We start from the raw sequence: 18013 nt of genomic DNA, 5'->3' as shown, positions 1-18013 counted from the left end.
TTTTCTAAATAAAACATACTGTCAAATTGTGTTTGTTATGTGTGCTCAAGATGTAGACTAGGTATCGCTTGCGAACGGATTCTTGAGTGTCGAGAGCTTTGAATATCCAAGTTTAATTGATTGTATTATTGATAACAGTTTTGATTAATAATATAAGCTGGGAAGTTGGTTTTCCGAGTCATATATTTTTTGTATGTGTTTTGTATTAGATGTTAAATCTTGTATTTTTATCCCTAACAGGGATGGAGATCTCGACATACATTTTAATACTTGTTAATGTTGGGGTCCGTTTCCAAATTTCAAAATAAGTTAAGAATTCTAGTTTGAGAAGCTATATTGGGGCCGTTTGGCTAAGCTTAAAAAAAGTGACTTCTTGCTTGAAACAAAAAAGTGGAGTAGAAGTGAGAAGCAGAAGTAAAAATTTTAAGTTGTTAAGTGTTTGGCTACTTAAACTTATAAGTTTTTTCTAGTGTTTGAACGAAAAGTAGAACTCGTACGAATTTTGATATTCGAATGCTAAACTATAATGCACTACTAGAAAAAGTGGAATAGACATCACACATTTAACATCAGTTAGAATTGCCACTGATGTTAAAAATGATTTTAACATCATTTTCACTTAAACTGATGTTTTAAAGTACTTTAGACATCAATTATTTATGCAACTGATGTGTAAGGTACGTGTTTAAAAAAAAATCCACCATTCCCGCCCCCATTTTCCCCCTTATCAAAAATTTCCCTCTCTTATAAAATTTCAACTTCCCTCCCTTAAACAAATTTCATCTCCCTCCATTCATAACATTAAAACCTTGAAAATAAAATCATTCAACTACAAACACACACACATAATCAAAATCATTAAACAAATCATTACTTTAAAATATTAAAAATAAATATTAAAAAATATAATCATCCAACAAAAATATAAAACTAAAACAATTCAACAAAATACAAAAAATAAAATCATACAGTACATTGTTACAGTGAAAATGAGTTTTTCGAAAATAAATGTGTTAAGATATTTTATTACAAAGCAAAAAATCATATCGACAGAGTGCTAGAGGCCTAGAGCACAGGGAGTACTAACTGAAAGGAGAAAACATAGAAAGAAGAAAGAGATGATAAATAGGCAAATAAGGTGAGAAGCTCAGAAGCGAAAGAAAAAAACATGGACTCCTTGCTTCTGTTTTACTACTTCTGAAGCCCACTTAATTCGGTCAGCTCTTTTTCCCAAACAGAAGCCCAGCTTCTCTTTTGAGCTTCTACTCAAAAGAAGCGTTGGCTTCTTAACCCCAAACAGGCACATTATTTACAATGATTGAGATGATATTTTTTTTTGTGTCAGGGTCTACATATTGTAGATGAGTTGTATCATAAATACAATAAGCCGCAACAGAGATTTCTTTCATCCATCAAAGTTTATCATCTAATCGAAAGATACGCAAGATATCTCCGGACGTCTAGATAATAAGACTTTAAAGTCTGAATAAGAAAACCCATGAAGTCTCTTTCCAAGATCCTGAAAATCAAAACAAGTAAAGAGAAACATAAGAATGATAATTTAAGTAAAAAAAGTATATATTATGTGAAAAATTTAAATGTGATAATGACATATATGTCTTTACAAAAAAAACATAATATATTATTTAACAATAAGAACATCATAACTTATAAAGAATATTAGACAATTAGGTAAACTTATAATGTCTAACCAAAGCGAGTACTTTGGCTAGACACACAAATACTAAAATAATTATAAATCATATTAATCTTTTCTTGTTAGAACAAATAACATTAACAAAGGATTATATATATATTGTCAGAAAAATAAACGAAACAATTAATCATACTCTTAATGAAAAAATATATGGTATAAAAATATGTTACTAATACTTATCCTCTAAATTACTGACATTAATAAATAGATATATTAAAATAAATATTCCATTAAAAAATAGATTTAAGCTCACTTTTTATATTTATGAAAATTTTGATATGTATATGTATATACAAAAATTAAGTTAGAGCCAACAAGCGGTAAGTACAATTTAATACAATGAATAATACTATAAATAATTTTCAATAAAAAAATATAATAAAATTTACTAGTCATCAAATATGACACCAAAATACCTCTTAAAGGCACAGTTATGCCATCAATTATGGCCCCCAAAAATGATACTTAGACTATTAAAAGTCAGTAAACAAGCCCTTAGGCTTGACCACCAAGAAATGGTACTCAATTATCTATCAATCTCCACTTAAAACAAAGCACATAAATTCACGAATTATATAAATATTAAAAATCATTTATGAATCACAAAAGAAAATTATATGAAATTTATAACACATTTGAACAATATAAATCTGTTGTAAGATTATAGCTATACATAATTAACAACATTTATTTAAAAGTTTCCAAAATTTGAATCTTAACAAACTTAATAAAAGTAATCAATGTCTAAATCAAAGAAGTAACCGATTATAACATATGCTACTTAAGGATGGTTGACCAAATTCTTAATGATCATTAAAGACACATTTAAAAATATAAATCAAAATCAATTTCTTGCCTAAAACACAATTATCAACATAAATTGAAATGCTAATTTTTTGTTTTTAAGAAACATGAGAGATTTGAAAGTTAAAAAAAAAATTTCATAATCCTCAGAAACCTAATCTAAAGAAATACGAGGAACAAAATTCGTATAAACACACATATCAATAAATCATGAAAACACACAAACTTATACATTTTATGAATATATATCTATTGAACTCAATCAAAAACAATATTGTGACTCGTCGCGAAAGAACAAAAAATCTAATAAAAAATTCGTACAAAGCCTGTAGAGGCATCATGAGCAACTAATCGTCTCAATTTCAATAAATTCATAAAAATGCACCTCCATGCATTCTAAATCAAAAGATATACATTAAAACGAAAAAACGCTCCAAAACTAATTTATCAACAAAAAATTCACAAAAATCATAGAAAAGATGGTTCGTAAGAAAAATAATGCATACTAAATTATGAACAAAGATAAAAAAGATACATGACGAAAAATCAAGAACAAAAGTATGATTAAAAAAGATTTTAATATACAAGAATATATATATCATGAATGATAAAACTAACCTGACACAGATCTCCTTTTTTGATGTGATTTTACAATTTCACAAAGCTAAAAAACTCACTTGACATATAAATCAACTGAAGACCGTATATGAAGAGGTCGTCGTGATCTCAAATCCGTTGACTTTACACCATTCAATATTTGCAATATTTGATCTTTGCTAAAGATGAAAGTTGTCCAGATTTGCCATCAAACCACTAAGGAGAGGTGGTGCCGATGAACCGAGAAGTATCTCAAGAAGTGTTTCTAATTCTTTTTATCAAATCTAGTTGGCAGTGTGTGGTTGGTTTCATCTTATAATAATGAGACTCCTGTATGCATATAAACAACCTAATTAAAATTAATCATCTATCTGTCACATAGTTATTTATAAATGTAGTCATCTACCGCAGCTTTATGTATTATAAAGAGGTGTGTAAGATACACAAGAGAATGCTTTTATGATTAAGCTGAGGTGTTTGTATTCAAGAATGTTGAGTGAGAGAGCGACTCCTCCGGTTTTCACATTTTACTAAACGAAACGTGTCAAAATATTTAATTATAAGAAATTGGAAAATTTTTGAGTCTTTGACAAAAGGGCCTCTGAGTCCAGTCAAAAGAAGTGATTTCTTGCCCAAAATAAAGAAGTGGGGTAAAAGTGAGAGGCGAATTAAAACTTATAAATTTTAAATTCTTTGAAAAAGAAGTAAAAGTCGTGAAAGAAAAGTTAGCATTCTCAATTTTTTTATAAGTGTTTCCAGTTTTTTTTTACACGAACGAGTTAAGAAAAACAGAAGCTACTTTTAAACTGTCGCGTTACAATTTTTTCTTGACCTTTGTTATGACACCACCCTAATCTTGCCTCACGTTCATGAATTCGGTGAAGAATATTCGGTTAACTAAAATCGAGATTAATTTTTCATCATAAATAGAATATCGAACATAATATAAAGATTAAATTATAAAGATTAAAGCGTGATAAAAATTTAAATTTTAAGTCCAAAATTCAATTTTTCGATTTCTATTCGAATTTTCGAGCCCGATCTCCATTCTCCGGATTTCTCCCCCATTTAAACCCCTCCCCGTTCCCTTCCATCTTTAAAAAAAACCCTCGCCAGCAGTCCCTTCGTCGCGCCCCATTTTTTCACGAAAACAAAACGAAAAACTCACACACACACCCCTACACTCATATCTATTCAGCTGTGTATATTCTGCAGCTAATGGCCTGGTGGGAAGGTGTTGAAGAAACTCGTGTTTTTCTTTCATCAGGTATACACCCCTTCTCTCCCTCACATTATACACATCTCTCACCTTTTAGCTTTCACATTTCCTGCCGCCTCTTTATTTACTCTTCTCAATTGTTTCCCCCAATTTTAGGTTACAAATTTGTGCCATTATTATACTTTTAAGTTCTAGTACTATAATTTTATAATTAATTCTATTAATTTCTCGAGATTAAAGAAACAAAATATTTCCTCCGGGACTGAAAAAATGTCAGTATGCAACGAATTGGCTGGATTGTTGAATATTTGTTATTCGACTTTGTACGAAATGAGAGACCTGATTGTTGTGATGTTTATTTGGACTTGAATTTATTATATTTTATAGTTTGTGTGTGAATGTAGTAGCAGTAGTTCTGAACAATAATAACTGATTGTGTATTGATGTGTGAGTGAAGGACTGGGATAAACGTATGTTAGTAGCATACGTTCAGCAGGAGTACATTGTATATTTCTCGTGTGTTTTAAATATTAACTCTATGTTTTTTTATATGGGAGAATGTAACGTGTTATTGCTTGATGGTGGAGAAATGCAGTGATTGACGGTATTAGTAAATGGTAATTATTGCAGATGGTGGTGGAGAGGGAGGTAAGGCTGGATGTTTGCTGTCCCTTTGCCATCCTAAAACTGGTAATGTTAGAGAACGTATAACTTTCTCTTTGTTTTTTAATGATTAATATTTGCTGACACAAAAGTTATGAGAACTATAGGCTGGGAGGACTGTAGGAATATGCGTTGTTTAAAAGTGATCACTTTATACTTTTGTGGCAGGGAACCCAACTTCCTATCTCCTTACAGACGGAAACCTTCAAGAAATTCACTGGTTTAAGACAGCTTATGGGTCTTGGTTCTTGGGTGATTATGTTTGTGAAGGTAACAGACAAAAAGGGCAGAGCTTACGTTATGTAATTAAAGTAATAATTTGTATATGCATTAATAGAATCACAAAAGAACCCAAATATATGGTCTCCGTATTTTTCTGTAGTGTATACACACATATGTTCTCCAGTTCTCTCCATGATCTCAGCACCAGCATTATGGTGCTCAATGTGGCTGGAAATCTGTATAATTGTTTATAGTCTTTATATACTGAAAGCAACTTTTTTTTACTGGAGTCGCTAAATAAATCTTTTTGCTTCATCCGCGGCACCTGTTAGGGCTGATTCTGGGGAGTGATTGTGTATGTAGTTTTCAGATTTTATACAAAACTAATTAGTATCACACTTCTCGATGAATGGGTCCCTCAGGTCTTGTACTTGAAATGCCAGCCTTAAACAAGATTAAAAGTCTATAGACATTAATACAAATTGATGGATGATTCAAATATGCAAGCTCTGCCTCTTTAAACAATTTTTAATTACACAGAGCAATAGCAGAAGTATGATTATACTAGCGGTACAAATTTTCTATATCAAAAAATAGATAAGCGCACAAGGTAGTAACATATAAGTAGGTTCTTCTGTATCAAACATGAGTGAAGAAATAGTTTTAGCTAGAAGGCTCTGATTGTAGTACTTGCTGTCATTACAATGGTCAGGGGAAAAGACTAGGCATTGACATAGCAACAGCAAATTGCTGAGCCTTAGCTTGGCCCTCTATTATAGTCTAATAGGAAGCAAAAGGTGAACATAAAACTTGTGTGGATGTCATTCTGTGGTTCGCTAAATTGTGGAATGAATTTTTTTTAGTATCCGAGGCTTTTGGTTGTTGTTTAAAATCTGTGCCTTAACAAGGTCAAACAGATTCCTGTAGGCTCTAGCTTATTACCAGTTATCCTCAGCTAAGTAGTCACCACTATATCTATCACTTCATGTATTTTACTCTAGGCATGACTTCCAGGCAACTTAAACATTCGATGTTGAATGCCTTCATTAGTTGTATGGTGTGTGCTGTTTTACATTACCATGCTGAACTTGTCACTCATCATTTACAATAAATATTATCAGGTCAATTTACTGCATTATTGTAATCTATGGGACAAAGTTGATGAGGGGTATTGACTTAAAATATAAATTTTAACGTGTTCAGTTGTAGAAAATGATATTTTGAACATCTTTACTGATACTGTTGGCATATAAGCTACTTGCATGCTTTTTTCTTTTTTTAACGATGAAGTTGACTTTGTTGTCAATTATTCATTTTTCGCAGATGGTCGTCTGTATGCTGCCACTCCCATTGACCCAGTTTTTATTTTGTTACCAATTTTTGATGAAGCACGAATGAAGGTTTCCCTATGAACTTTTAATGATTTATCCTGAACATGTGTCATATTTGATTTTGCTTTTGTGCAATGATAATTTTTGCATATTCTAGTCTTTTTCTGGACCAAGACATAGATGTAGGACACGAATCTGAACAATGTACATCTGAGAAAGCTTAATCTACTGCAACATACCTAGGATGACAGCCTGCACATTCTTGAGGTTAACTCAAACGATCTAACTAACATTCAATTTTTTCTGATACTAATGACGAAAGATGAATTTGTAAAATACTGAAACAGTAACCATGAAGACTGAATTATCTTAATGACTTAAAGAATATAATTTAACAATCAAGCCCGGCTAAGTATTACGGTAAAGTCTTTATGATGTAAGTGCATAAGTACACGAAATACACATTTGTACACGAAAATACACATTTGTACACATTTGTACATGAAAATACACATTTGTACACGAAAAATTTCGTGTACCTTCCGTGTACCACGAACAGTCCGGATGAAATGTACACGAAATACACATTTGTACACGAAAATACACAGATTTCACAATAAATCTATTATTTTTACAATTTTTCTGTGACAAACAATAGATTAGACATATAATAAATTCATAAGATAACAGAAATGAAATAACAGAACTGAAATCAATTAAAGAATATATATAAATAAGTATAATATATTTTTTAAAATTTATATTTATTTATTTAGTTCCTGTACTTTCGTGTCGTTCGTGTACTTATATCAAAAGCCGAACCCGACACTAATAGTAACATGTACTTTTCGTGTTCGTGTACTTTCGTGTTTGTGTACCGAATATTGAAAACCAAACCCAAATTTTTCGTGTCGTGTTCGTGTCGTGTTTTCGTGTCGTGTACCGAATTGCCAGGTCTATGCATAAGCATGTAGGAGATGTGAAGGAGCACTATGAGTCATTGTTCCACCCTTTCAAATCATGCAGAAAAACATTCACTCCTACTTTGTTGCCCACGATTAAAATTATCAAGTTTGGGTTGAAGAACTGAAGCACGGTCTTTTACGTATTTCTTCTCGTTAGCCACCCACAGATACAACAGGAGTAACTATACATATGTTTAGTTTTTTATTATATAATCAGCTTAATATTGGGAGTCATTGAATGTAAGAGTGATTTATTTCCACCTGTGAGGAATAGAATTATCTAAGCCAAGTGATTCTAATTTCTAACAGAGATGACAGATTTTTAATCCTAGAGGCAAAAGTTACTGTTAAGATCTAATACTACAGTACGCTATAAAATCATTGTCTCTCTTAGACAATGGACCATGAGATAGCTGCCGCATATGAAGCTCAATGGAGTACGATGATAGGAACTGAAAATGGTAAGAAGTAAATTCAAAAGAATCTGATTATTAGGGGTGATTCAGCAGCTAAGATAGAGCGCCAAGACTGATTGCGACGGCTCTGATTTTGAGAACTTGGTTGGACGCGGAGTTCTTGCCAAGTTGTTAGGATTTTGAAGAACCATAGGTGATCAATGGTCATTCCAGTATATCCAAATAATCCTGAGTTGTCTTACTGCCAGTCAATAGGCTTAACTGAAAAGGTTAGGTGTCACAAGTTGTATCATACGGAGATAGCTTTAATATAGACTTTCCTGCTACTAAAGGATCACCTAATTAGAGCTGAAACAAACTATTTAGTACACTATTAACGCAGATAACGATTCTCTTTGAGATTTAACTTTAGAGACAGCAAGTTACCTATATTCCGATCTAATACTAGTGACTAAATCATTTTTACAACTTGATAAAGTATTTTATAACCAAATGTCTTCACTGTAATATAAAATTGTTAATTCGCACATCCATACCCAACTTAACAAATCTAATTTTAGGGAATAAGGAATTATTTCTAATATTTTTCCGTTCCTGGTTGAACATGATTGTCTTACAATTCTTTTACTTTTCATAGAGACTACCAATTGTTTAGTTATAAGTGAAGAGGAACTGTGGCGACTTTTCTATCGAAAAGTGTAGTAATTCCTGAACATCTTATTTTTTGCATGTCTGGCTTATCAATTTCCGTCTCTCTTTGGCTGTGCTGTAGTTCCTTTGATATTTATTGATTTTTTATGCAAGGGATTTAGAAGGGAGAAGATCAAGGAAAGTTCAGGCAACTAGATGAGATAATTTTCATTCAAGGGTATCCTGGATACCAACATCTGTTATCAATTGCAGACAAATCGATGCAGGTTGTTTGTGATTTTAAAGGTGAGCATGGTATCTGTATTTTTGAGTCCTAATTAAATTTATAAGGTTTTTATGTGCAAGTGATAGTAGTCCTGCTTTCGACTATATTAAGGATGTTAATCTTTGTATGTCTTTTTATAACTTACTCTGACATCACTCCCTTGAATGGGCAGAAGTTGGCTCGACAAAGTTTTTTAGGCTTAATGATTCCAAGGTTTTAGCTTGGTTACACTTCAAGGTAAGACTTGGTCCTTCTATTCCTCCCTTATGCAAGAAGTCAATAACTCATTTGTTATGTGTTTACTAGCTGATAAATAGACTTTATATGCTGCTTTATGCCTCTACCCCATGTGTATATGAAAGAGTGGAGTCTGAGGACAATGGTATAATTATTATAATTTAGGGCTGAGCATCCAGCTGGTTTGGGTCGAACCGAAAAACCAAATTCTAAAGTACGTATATATGTATATATCTTAACCAAACCAGCCCATTTTTGGCTAGTGAAACATCTCAAGACTGCTGAAGAGGTAGGTTAGTATAAGAATGATTAGAAATTCTAGGATATCACAAGTCCCTCTACTACTCTTCTTTCTTTCTTAACATGTACTAGTTAACGTTTTAAAATAATAAAAAAAATTAATACATATCAGCAAGGCTTAGCCTAGTAAATAGGAGTTTGAGGGTTTGAAACTCTGTGGTGGCAGGGTGTCTGACTATCTAAATCTTTATAGTTGACCGTAACCAAAATAAGTAAATTAATAAACAAATACATCTATACTATACTATACTATAATAAGCCAACATGGGTATAATTTGTAGTCCAAAGTTTTAGTTATATTTTTTGGTTTGGTACTCTCCTTTTGGTACTACAAGTCTACAAATATGGAGTCTGTTATTAGTATTATAAACAGTTTCAAATACTAAAAACACTCATAACAATACATTATCATATAATATTTCATTAAAAAAATTATAATGATGTTATAAATAAAATTATAAATATACAATTTTGAATAACTTTTTTAAACAAGAACCTTCATATAACTCTTTTTAACTTTAACGTGTTCTATTTCAATATAACCATTACATAATCCTTTCGAACTCTAATCTTAAAAGTTATTGTTGTCAAAAAAACCAAAATTACAAAATTACGTTGAAATTCGATTGATTAGATTACTAAATCTTTCAAAGGTATTACACGATCGGCTATATTTGGAAAAAATTAGAATTTTCTGATTTTTTTTATTTCTAAATCTACGTGTACTAAATTCGGATTAAATGTACTAAAATCCTAATATATATATATATATATATATATATATATATATATTAGGGTTTGTTCATTTTTATGTAATCGGTAGAAAATATAGTCAGTTGAATAATATAATTTAATTAAAATTCAATCCATTAATGCTAAAATACTAATAAAATGATGTTAAAATTTAATATATAAATAATAAATTACCAACTATATACCCGCCCGTGCTTCGCACGGGTTAAAGGCTAGTAACATTTATAAGCAGCTTTTGACATTTTAGATTCTCTATCGTAGGTACACCAACTAAAGCAGACTCTGCCAACACTGGATCGAAATTATGCTGCACAAGCTGAGAAGGATACATGTATGTATTAGTTAAAAATTAACTTTGCTCTCTTTTTTTCCTTCCCTTTTTTTATTCAAAACCTTTATTATATCATTACAACTAAAATTTTGTAAATATAAAGTCACCTGTGCATACATGGGATATAAGCTAGTTGTATTTATGCACAAGAAATTAGATGTTAATACGAGCAGACACTTGACAATTGCATCTCACTTTTCTTTAAATGTAACTGCGCATTGCAAGGCTGATGCAATATTACTATTGCCTTTCACACACAGTCACACACTATCATTTTCCAATTTTCCTAAGGAAGTTTGAATAACTGGTGTTCCTTGATTCGTGTCTTATTGGTGCAGTGGCTGATGCTGTTTCAATATTGGGAGAGTACTTGAAGGATGAACCATGGTTGAAGCTCCTGTGCAGCAAACTGAAGTATGTTTTTACCATTAACATTCCCTGAATGTTTCGTCCATGTCCCTAGTATAAGCCTCTTGATTTCAGACCGTTTCATAAATTTTTGTTTATGTGCAATTTATAGAGATTTTGCACGAACTCCTATTTTAAAGATCTCTGTGCTGATGAGCAAATCTTTTTGTTTCAAATCTGCAGGATAGATTTACAAGAAGCTAAGCCACCAGATTCTAAGATTCTTCCATCCAGCACGGAGAGTAGTGTTCCATCTTTTGATGATGTACAGGTATATTTGCCATATGCAATGGAGTGTATTATCTAATGATTTAATTCCTATGCAAACTCTTGCCACCATACATCCTAATTCCTATATTAACTTGTTTGCATGTTACCTTTGATGCTATTAGATGCATATACGAGTATACATCTGTGTGCAGATATGGCCAGGATGTACATTCAGTAAAACTGTTTCTATAGTTGCATTATCTGTTTTTGGGTTTTTCACAACATCTTTTGTGCTACTTGAAGTTTAGCATAAAAAAGCAAATCAGATTTTCTTGTTTTCCAAGCGTCATCAAACTTATGAATTATTATCAATAATTTTTAATTGTCGTGTTCCAGGAGAAAAATGGGATTGAGAAGAGAACTACCAGGCAACAATCAAAAAAGGCAAAAATAGAGACCGGCTCATTGAACATTAAAGATATGTTTTCGAAGGCTTCAAGAAAGCGATGAACAGCTTAATTAATTGCGTAACACTAGAGAATTCATATGATCACATGTACCCGAGATATGTTGACATGGGGACATTGACTGTCTTTTTTCCTTTATGGTGTTGTTGCAAAGGCCTATTAAATTTGATGTAATCATGAGAAATCCAACTAATCACTTATGTATGTAGAAGTTTTTTGTAACTTTGATGCTACGAACATGTCAGACTAAAATTTGTGCATTTTATTTGATAGCGCCCTGTAAAATTTGAGAAGCTGACACTTGAAAGTATGTATTTATTATTTTCAGTTGAGGAATTTTGTGGTTGGAGATGCTCTAGTTCGGAGAGTCCCGTCTCTCTCTGGTTCTATTCTGCTTCCATTCCCTTGTTTCAGTTTGCTGCCCTTTGGTGAAATTAGTTTCAGGTGGTTAGAAATATTTTACACTTGCAGGCCTATACATCATAACCATCAACTTTTTGGGTTATTCCTTACTAGTTGGCAGTTGCTGTCAAAGATCTTGCTACCTTATCAATTATATGGGATTCTAGACTCAATGTTCTTTGTTAAGCCACTGTAAGCACGTTAAATGTCCAACATACAGCAAACTTTTCAAATTTTATCAGAGAAATATTCAGTTATCTAAAATGTCATAATTTAGGTGAATAACTTTAAATACCAGTTCGTGCATATAGTTAAAAGTAAATCAAGAGTAACTTGCAAGTTAATAATTTGACTGGAAACATTCGATACAAGCACACACATCATCTTCCCTCTTGGATTCAAACATATTTTCATACCTCAGACATGATCTCCCCCTACAACTCTTTCTCTAAGGCTACTCTATGTGTCTCTACAATAAATATGCTATGGTTTTGTTAAAATCAATTTATAGAAAATAATTAAATTTGGCAATTATGAAAGACACAAGCTTTGTTCCAACGAGTAGACATAAACACAAAGTCTTCCATTGCTAAACTCCAGATGTTGCCGCATTTAAACAACAAAATTTTAATCCACTCAAGGAGGGGAGCGCAGCAAGTAACTTAAGCCATATTATGCAATTGGCTCGGACTCTCCTTCGATCTATGCTTCCGCTTTTTACTCCTGCATAAACAAGCACTAAAATGAATTTATTGACTTATTTTATTAATAATTGCCCATCAAGTTTAGAGACATTACTTGTCATGCGAACTGGGGTCCCTACAAGATTTTAGCTTCCGATCAATGTGCTTCATATCTGATGCTGTTGGAGTCGCAAGTTTACTTACCTATGCCGAGGCAATAGAAAGAACGAAATATGAACCAAGTGAAAAATGAAAAATATTTCACGATGGTGTGTGTGATCATATTCAGAAATTTCAGGGGATCATTTTCAGAAATATTAGGGGACAAAAGAGATACAATAGTTCAATTTAAATGCGAGATATACAAAGTTAAGTACAGTGACATATTAGTACCACGGAATCTATGTTGTTCAAAGCAGTAGTGAGCTCAGATATAGTGTGAACTGGCTGTTGGCGAGAGAGAATGCTCCTGAGGTATCTGAACAGAATATAATTTTAGGAAAGACCGGCCATTGATCTGAACATGACAAAGGTCAGATAATAGAGGCTATAAGAAAAACTTCCATAAGTTTTATCACACCTTTCGAAATCAAGAACTCCGTGCACCTGATTTGACCTGCGCAAAGCTGCTAGTGCCAACTGAACCAATTTAGGAATACAAACTGATTATTAAGAAAGCTAATCCCTGATCTTATACAAAAGTTTCCCAACCTCATTTATATCGAATTGTGATTATAAGAGTTATGTATAGCCATGAACCGCAAAGCAATCTTACAAAACACATATTTACAGATGTTCAGAGGACTCCAGATAGATAAATTAGCACAGCCAGATATGAACAAATAGAAGCATAGGTATGTATAGTTGCAACAAAATGTAAGTGAAACGATCAAGAGAAAGAAAACATGAAAGAGTTCAGTAAAACTAAAAACTTGGTCCAATTCATATAAAAATAGAAACACATGTATATATACATTAATTGTCAAAACATAAAAATTCCATACAAGTGGCCTAAAGCGACATATAGGGAAGTCTTTTAGAAGCTGATAGAAACCACAAATCCTGATCGCCCCTTTCTTGACACCACTCAAATATTTTCCATTGATAAAATGTGGCAATTGGATTTAAATCCAAAAGTCTTTCCAAGCACCCTTCTTTTCCTCACAAAGGCACAATACTTCGTTCACACTCCAGTAAAATATATTAATGTGAAAAAACAAATAATAATTGACATGAGAATGGTATGTATAGACACAAAAGACACATCACACAGATCCATATAACCTATAACTAGTAGATACCATCAATGTTAAACTGGCCAAGCAGCAAAGTGATCATGTAGTTGTAAAACTAAGATTGACAAAGCAAAGTTTCAAAAGGATCTACGGGATAAGTATGAGAAAATACAATTAAGATCAAGTGACATGGACTAAAATCCCATTGAATTGAGATGAGACAAGAGCCTTAATAGCAAAGGAAGCCTACTAGCAGAGCACAAAAAGTTAGTACTTTTATACTTTGCTGAAAAAAACTACTAGAAAACTTGGGGCATAACACCATAATATACGTGTCATACACTATCCAACTTAAGCGAGCAAGTCAAAGAATTTTTTTAAAACAAGTATATAATAGGAATATATATCCTTAAGGTATATTAACTGACAAAGTTCTACACAAACAAGAATTCACAGTAAAAACAAATACCTGCCCAGGAGCGAATAGAAGTGGAGCTTCTGTTAGCATAGTCTTATCTGCTTCAATCTTGGCAGTTTCCAACAAAGCCTATAACATTGTTGTGTGAGGTAACACCAAGCAATTCAGTTTTGAGATAGAGGAACATTTGATAAATATATACTGAAGGAATATATAGCCTGCCAGAAGGCTAGACCAACTTAACTAAGTTAAATCCCCTCAATATACTAAAGATATTAATGTTGTTCAAATTTATAGAATCTTGTGTAGTACCAACAGCTAGAGACTTAACAGAATTAACTAAGCCAGGACCAATTCTTAGTGACAGAAAGAATACATATTAGTAGTACCAATACTTTGTTGAGTACAGGGAATAGACTTATTAAAACATAGACATAAATGCAATCATTTTAAACCATAGGCATAACAGAGCAGCCAGCATTAAGAGAACAATCCTTAACCTGATATAATGTGTCATCTGCCATATTATTAGCACGCGAACACACACACACACACACACACACACACACAAAAGTTTAAGTATTATAACAATGAAGCTTGTTGAAGTCTTAAATTTTTCCTTAAAAGAATATTGCGACCTCAATACACGGAGTAGTTAATTTAAGCTTCACACTTCTGTATTATCGGAAAAGAAGAAAGCAAAAACCAAAAACCCTAGCAAAATATTTCAAGAAAAATTAATATATGTACCATCAAAGTTTGTCGCTGGTCATCAGTTGCACGAATATAATCCTAGAAACAGCACCATGTAAACGTTAGAACCATGTAAACGTTAGAAGCAGCTACTTTACCTTTTAGTAAACAAACACTGGGCAATAAATTGATCTAATAACAAACCTCCATGTCATTAACGAAACCTTCAAGAGAGCGATATGGTGCATAAACAATAAGATCAAATCCTAAACTCTGCAGTACAATAATCTGTTCAGAACAAAGTTTTCATTCAAGATATAAAGGACAAAAGTGATTTCTTGTGCATTTTATCCATGCCTGAAGAACAATCATCTCATTATTTAAAATCATTTGATGACTTTGTTCGATCCCTTTACCAAGCTCTTCAGCCGAAACATGATTCTCTTCTGCCTTGCAGGCAGTATATATGCAGGTTAACCTGAGTTCAAAATTAAATTTCAGATTAAGGCGCTTAGGCATCAAGGCTGCAAAAGAGACATGTGCTTAAGCATCAAGGTTGCAAAAGAGGTATACTTCTTAATACGCAGTAAAAGAGATCCTGACAATACTATTATATATTAATTCACATAACGGGGATAAAATTTATACACACGTCAACAGAAAATAGTAAAGCTATTGGAAAAATGGAACATAAACCATGCATGAGACCTAAAGGTTAAGCATCACAGATGCAGTATGAAGATAATGTTTGGTAATTTGATTAATATTAGCAATTTAGCATCAACCAAATCATATGTAGTAGTGCATATATCTAGAACAGATCCAATTCAATCTTACATGATGTCTTTTGGATGATGCTCCATCACTGACCATTGTAGATAAAACCTTTTAAAGTATATAAGTGCTGTTGCCTGGAAAGTATGACCCACATTTAATATTCTGCCATATTTACTCTATCTTTAAACAAAAAAAGAGATACTTGCCTGTATTTTACGAGGAAATTTAAACGCGTCACAGACATCTTGAATTTTGAACTCATAAAATGCTCGAATAAGATGTTCTTCTTCTGTCTTTAGTGGTTTCGCTCGTGAATGTTTTTCAGCTATATATGATTGCAAAAACAAAGAGGTTGACATTGTTAGTGCAACATCTGAAACATATACCCTTAAGCTTCTAAATTAAGGTAAAATTACCTTTTGCTTCATTCTGACGTTCGGGATATGATAGTGACCCATCAATATCTACCTCCACCCTTGTTGCTCCATACTTCATAATATTTAAAAATTTGTTATTTAGTCATACAAAATACAAATTTCACTACATTAAAATGCATCTGCGATAATCAGGACACTTGGAAACATTTTTAGTTCCAACAAATTAAATACTCTGATGGTTGCAATACTTAATTTGCTATATCAAACTAATACACTTAAAAGCTATGTTATCCGGACTCGGCTGAAAGTGTCCAAACTGGATACGTGTCCGAGTGTCGGACTCGGCAATATTTTGAAATTTTACATGTTTTTGGCCTAAAATAAGTGTCGGAGTGTCCACACCCATGTCCGAGTGTCGAGTGTCCAACACGCGTATTTGAGGCAAAATGAAGAGTCCGGGTAACGTAGCTTAAAAGATGTGTTTTTAATATCTGATGCAAGAACCAAAGGTCTGTGAATAATTGTCATTTTTAAAAATAAGAAATGTAGAAAATACAAGGTGAGCTATATTCTGGGCATAAAAATGAAAAAGGTGGGATATAAAAAACCACCTCTTTCTGCCAATTAACTACCTGGTATAGCTATTCATACACCTGCATTTTTTAAATATAACTCTAATTAACAACAAGAACAGAGTTGATCTCAGCTCTATCTTCCCCATCCTAATATACCCTATAAGGAAATCTTTAAACCTAAAAATCCCCACAACCCATTTCCGCAAATAATAAAGTTCCGACATTTCTTTTAAATTTTGCCAACTCGAACAGAAAAATCACAGACAACACAATTCCATAAGCTACACACACGAATGATTCCTCAATGTAGCGAAAAAGGCATATTTTTCCCTTACTTTCTCCAACATTTGCCTTGCTCTCTGATTAGCAGCCTTATATTTCTCCTTCTAACCTCACAAACAAATCAAAAAGATCATCAATCAGTCCCCAAAATCATACAAAAAATTCAAAAAAAATAATAACAAATTAGCATCCAAAACCTAATCAATGACCAAAAACAAAAACCCACAAGAAAATCATCAAGAAACAAACAAAACAGCCTTTTAATATCAAAATAAAAATGGGGTTTAATCAAAGTAAATTAAATAAGTGAATACCAGTTCTTGGGGGGGGAAAATCCATTTGGCTCTGTGGGTAGAAGTTAAGAAATCAGCCATGGCACCTCTAAACTTAATTGATTGATTATACGTACAAACACACACAAGTAAAGGTTCCTGTCACCAGCTTTTCTTGTCAAACGTTCCGAGGAAAACCCACAATTTTATTTGCATCGATTTTGAGGGTAAGTGGCAAATTATTTAAACCTATATATGTCGAAATATTAACTTGTACTTAAATTTCATCTCCTCTCAGAAAATAAGTACTGCTCTATTTTTAATGTAATATATTATCTGTTCTTCATTATTTATTATATGTTAATATTTAATTTTATTTTAAAAACACATTCATATTAGAAAAAAGATATCCTTAAAATTTTTTTAATATAAATTAAATATAATTAAAAAATTTATTAAAATATGTTATGAAATAAGTGACTCACAGCCGGGTCTAAGTACAGACCTTCAAAATTTTTAATATGTAAAAGTTAATAATAAAGTATACATTTTATTTTGATTTCTCAATAATATTAATTTTGAATAAGAGAATGTCAATATTATAATAGCGTTTTTCTAATTTAGGGTCATTTTTTCTATTTTTTTATGTAGGAACCCGCAGCCGCTACTTTTAAGGGGCACGTTGGGCAAACCCACGAGCTCACGTGAGGTAAACCGCAATTAAACGACAGGCTCTGGTCCAA

The 18013-nt window shown here is 32.4% G+C and overlaps 2 protein-coding genes across 2 annotated transcripts; one reads left to right on the top strand and one right to left on the bottom strand.

Moving 5' to 3' along the window:
• The first annotated feature begins 4201 nt into the window (after positions 1 to 4201).
• Positions 4202 to 11905, top strand: LOC108212552 (uncharacterized). The gene is made up of 10 exons (XM_017384282.2): positions 4202 to 4385; positions 4968 to 5027; positions 5169 to 5270; positions 6546 to 6622; positions 8747 to 8870; positions 9023 to 9087; positions 10402 to 10471; positions 10810 to 10885; positions 11063 to 11150; positions 11486 to 11905. Exons 1-10 carry the CDS (start codon positions 4337 to 4339, stop codon positions 11597 to 11599), a joined length of 825 nt encoding a protein of 274 aa, XP_017239771.1. The 5' UTR covers positions 4202 to 4336; the 3' UTR covers positions 11600 to 11905.
• Positions 11906 to 12269: 364 nt separating this feature from the next.
• LOC108204678 (cyclin-H1-1) lies at positions 12270 to 17507 on the bottom strand. The gene is made up of 13 exons (XM_017374245.2): positions 17313 to 17507; positions 17052 to 17102; positions 16181 to 16253; positions 15971 to 16089; positions 15825 to 15898; positions 15345 to 15465; positions 15192 to 15260; positions 15045 to 15086; positions 14346 to 14423; positions 13222 to 13280; positions 13035 to 13119; positions 12757 to 12845; positions 12270 to 12681 (listed from the first exon to the last, which is right to left on the bottom strand). Exons 1-13 carry the CDS (start codon positions 17370 to 17372, stop codon positions 12621 to 12623), a joined length of 981 nt encoding a protein of 326 aa, XP_017229734.1. The 5' UTR covers positions 17373 to 17507; the 3' UTR covers positions 12270 to 12620.
• Positions 17508 to 18013: the final 506 nt, after the last annotated feature.

The sequence above is a fragment of the Daucus carota genome, chromosome 1, assembly GCF_001625215.2.
Source record: "Daucus carota subsp. sativus chromosome 1, DH1 v3.0, whole genome shotgun sequence".
NCBI classification, from domain to species: Eukaryota; Viridiplantae; Streptophyta; class Magnoliopsida; order Apiales; family Apiaceae; genus Daucus; species Daucus carota.
The sequence above is the reverse complement of the archived record's forward strand: the minus strand, read 5'-3'. Positions and strand labels throughout refer to the sequence as shown.

What these genes read in the sequence shown, in the direction of transcription:
- LOC108212552 (XM_017384282.2), top strand. Translation starts at nt 4,337, where the DNA reads ATGGCCTGGTGGGAAGGTGTTGAAGAAACTCGTGTTTTTCTTTCATCA. An exon ending in CCTTTGCCATCCTAAAACTG is followed by an intron (nt 5,028 to 5,168) that starts GTAATGTTAGAG and finishes CTTTTGTGGCAG; the next exon opens with GGAACCCAACTTCCTATCTC. An exon ending in CTCCTGTGCAGCAAACTGAA is followed by an intron (nt 10,886 to 11,062) that starts GTATGTTTTTAC and finishes TCAAATCTGCAG; the next exon opens with GATAGATTTACAAGAAGCTA.
- LOC108204678 (XM_017374245.2), bottom strand. Translation starts at nt 17,372, where the DNA reads ATGGCTGATTTCTTAACTTCTACCCACAGAGCCAAATGGATTTTCCCC. An exon ending in TTTTCCCCCCCCAAGAACTG is followed by an intron (nt 17,103 to 17,312) that starts GTATTCACTTAT and finishes TTGTGAGGTTAG; the next exon opens with AAGGAGAAATATAAGGCTGC. An exon ending in ACGTCAGAATGAAGCAAAAG is followed by an intron (nt 16,090 to 16,180) that starts GTAATTTTACCT and finishes AATCATATATAG; the next exon opens with CTGAAAAACATTCACGAGCG.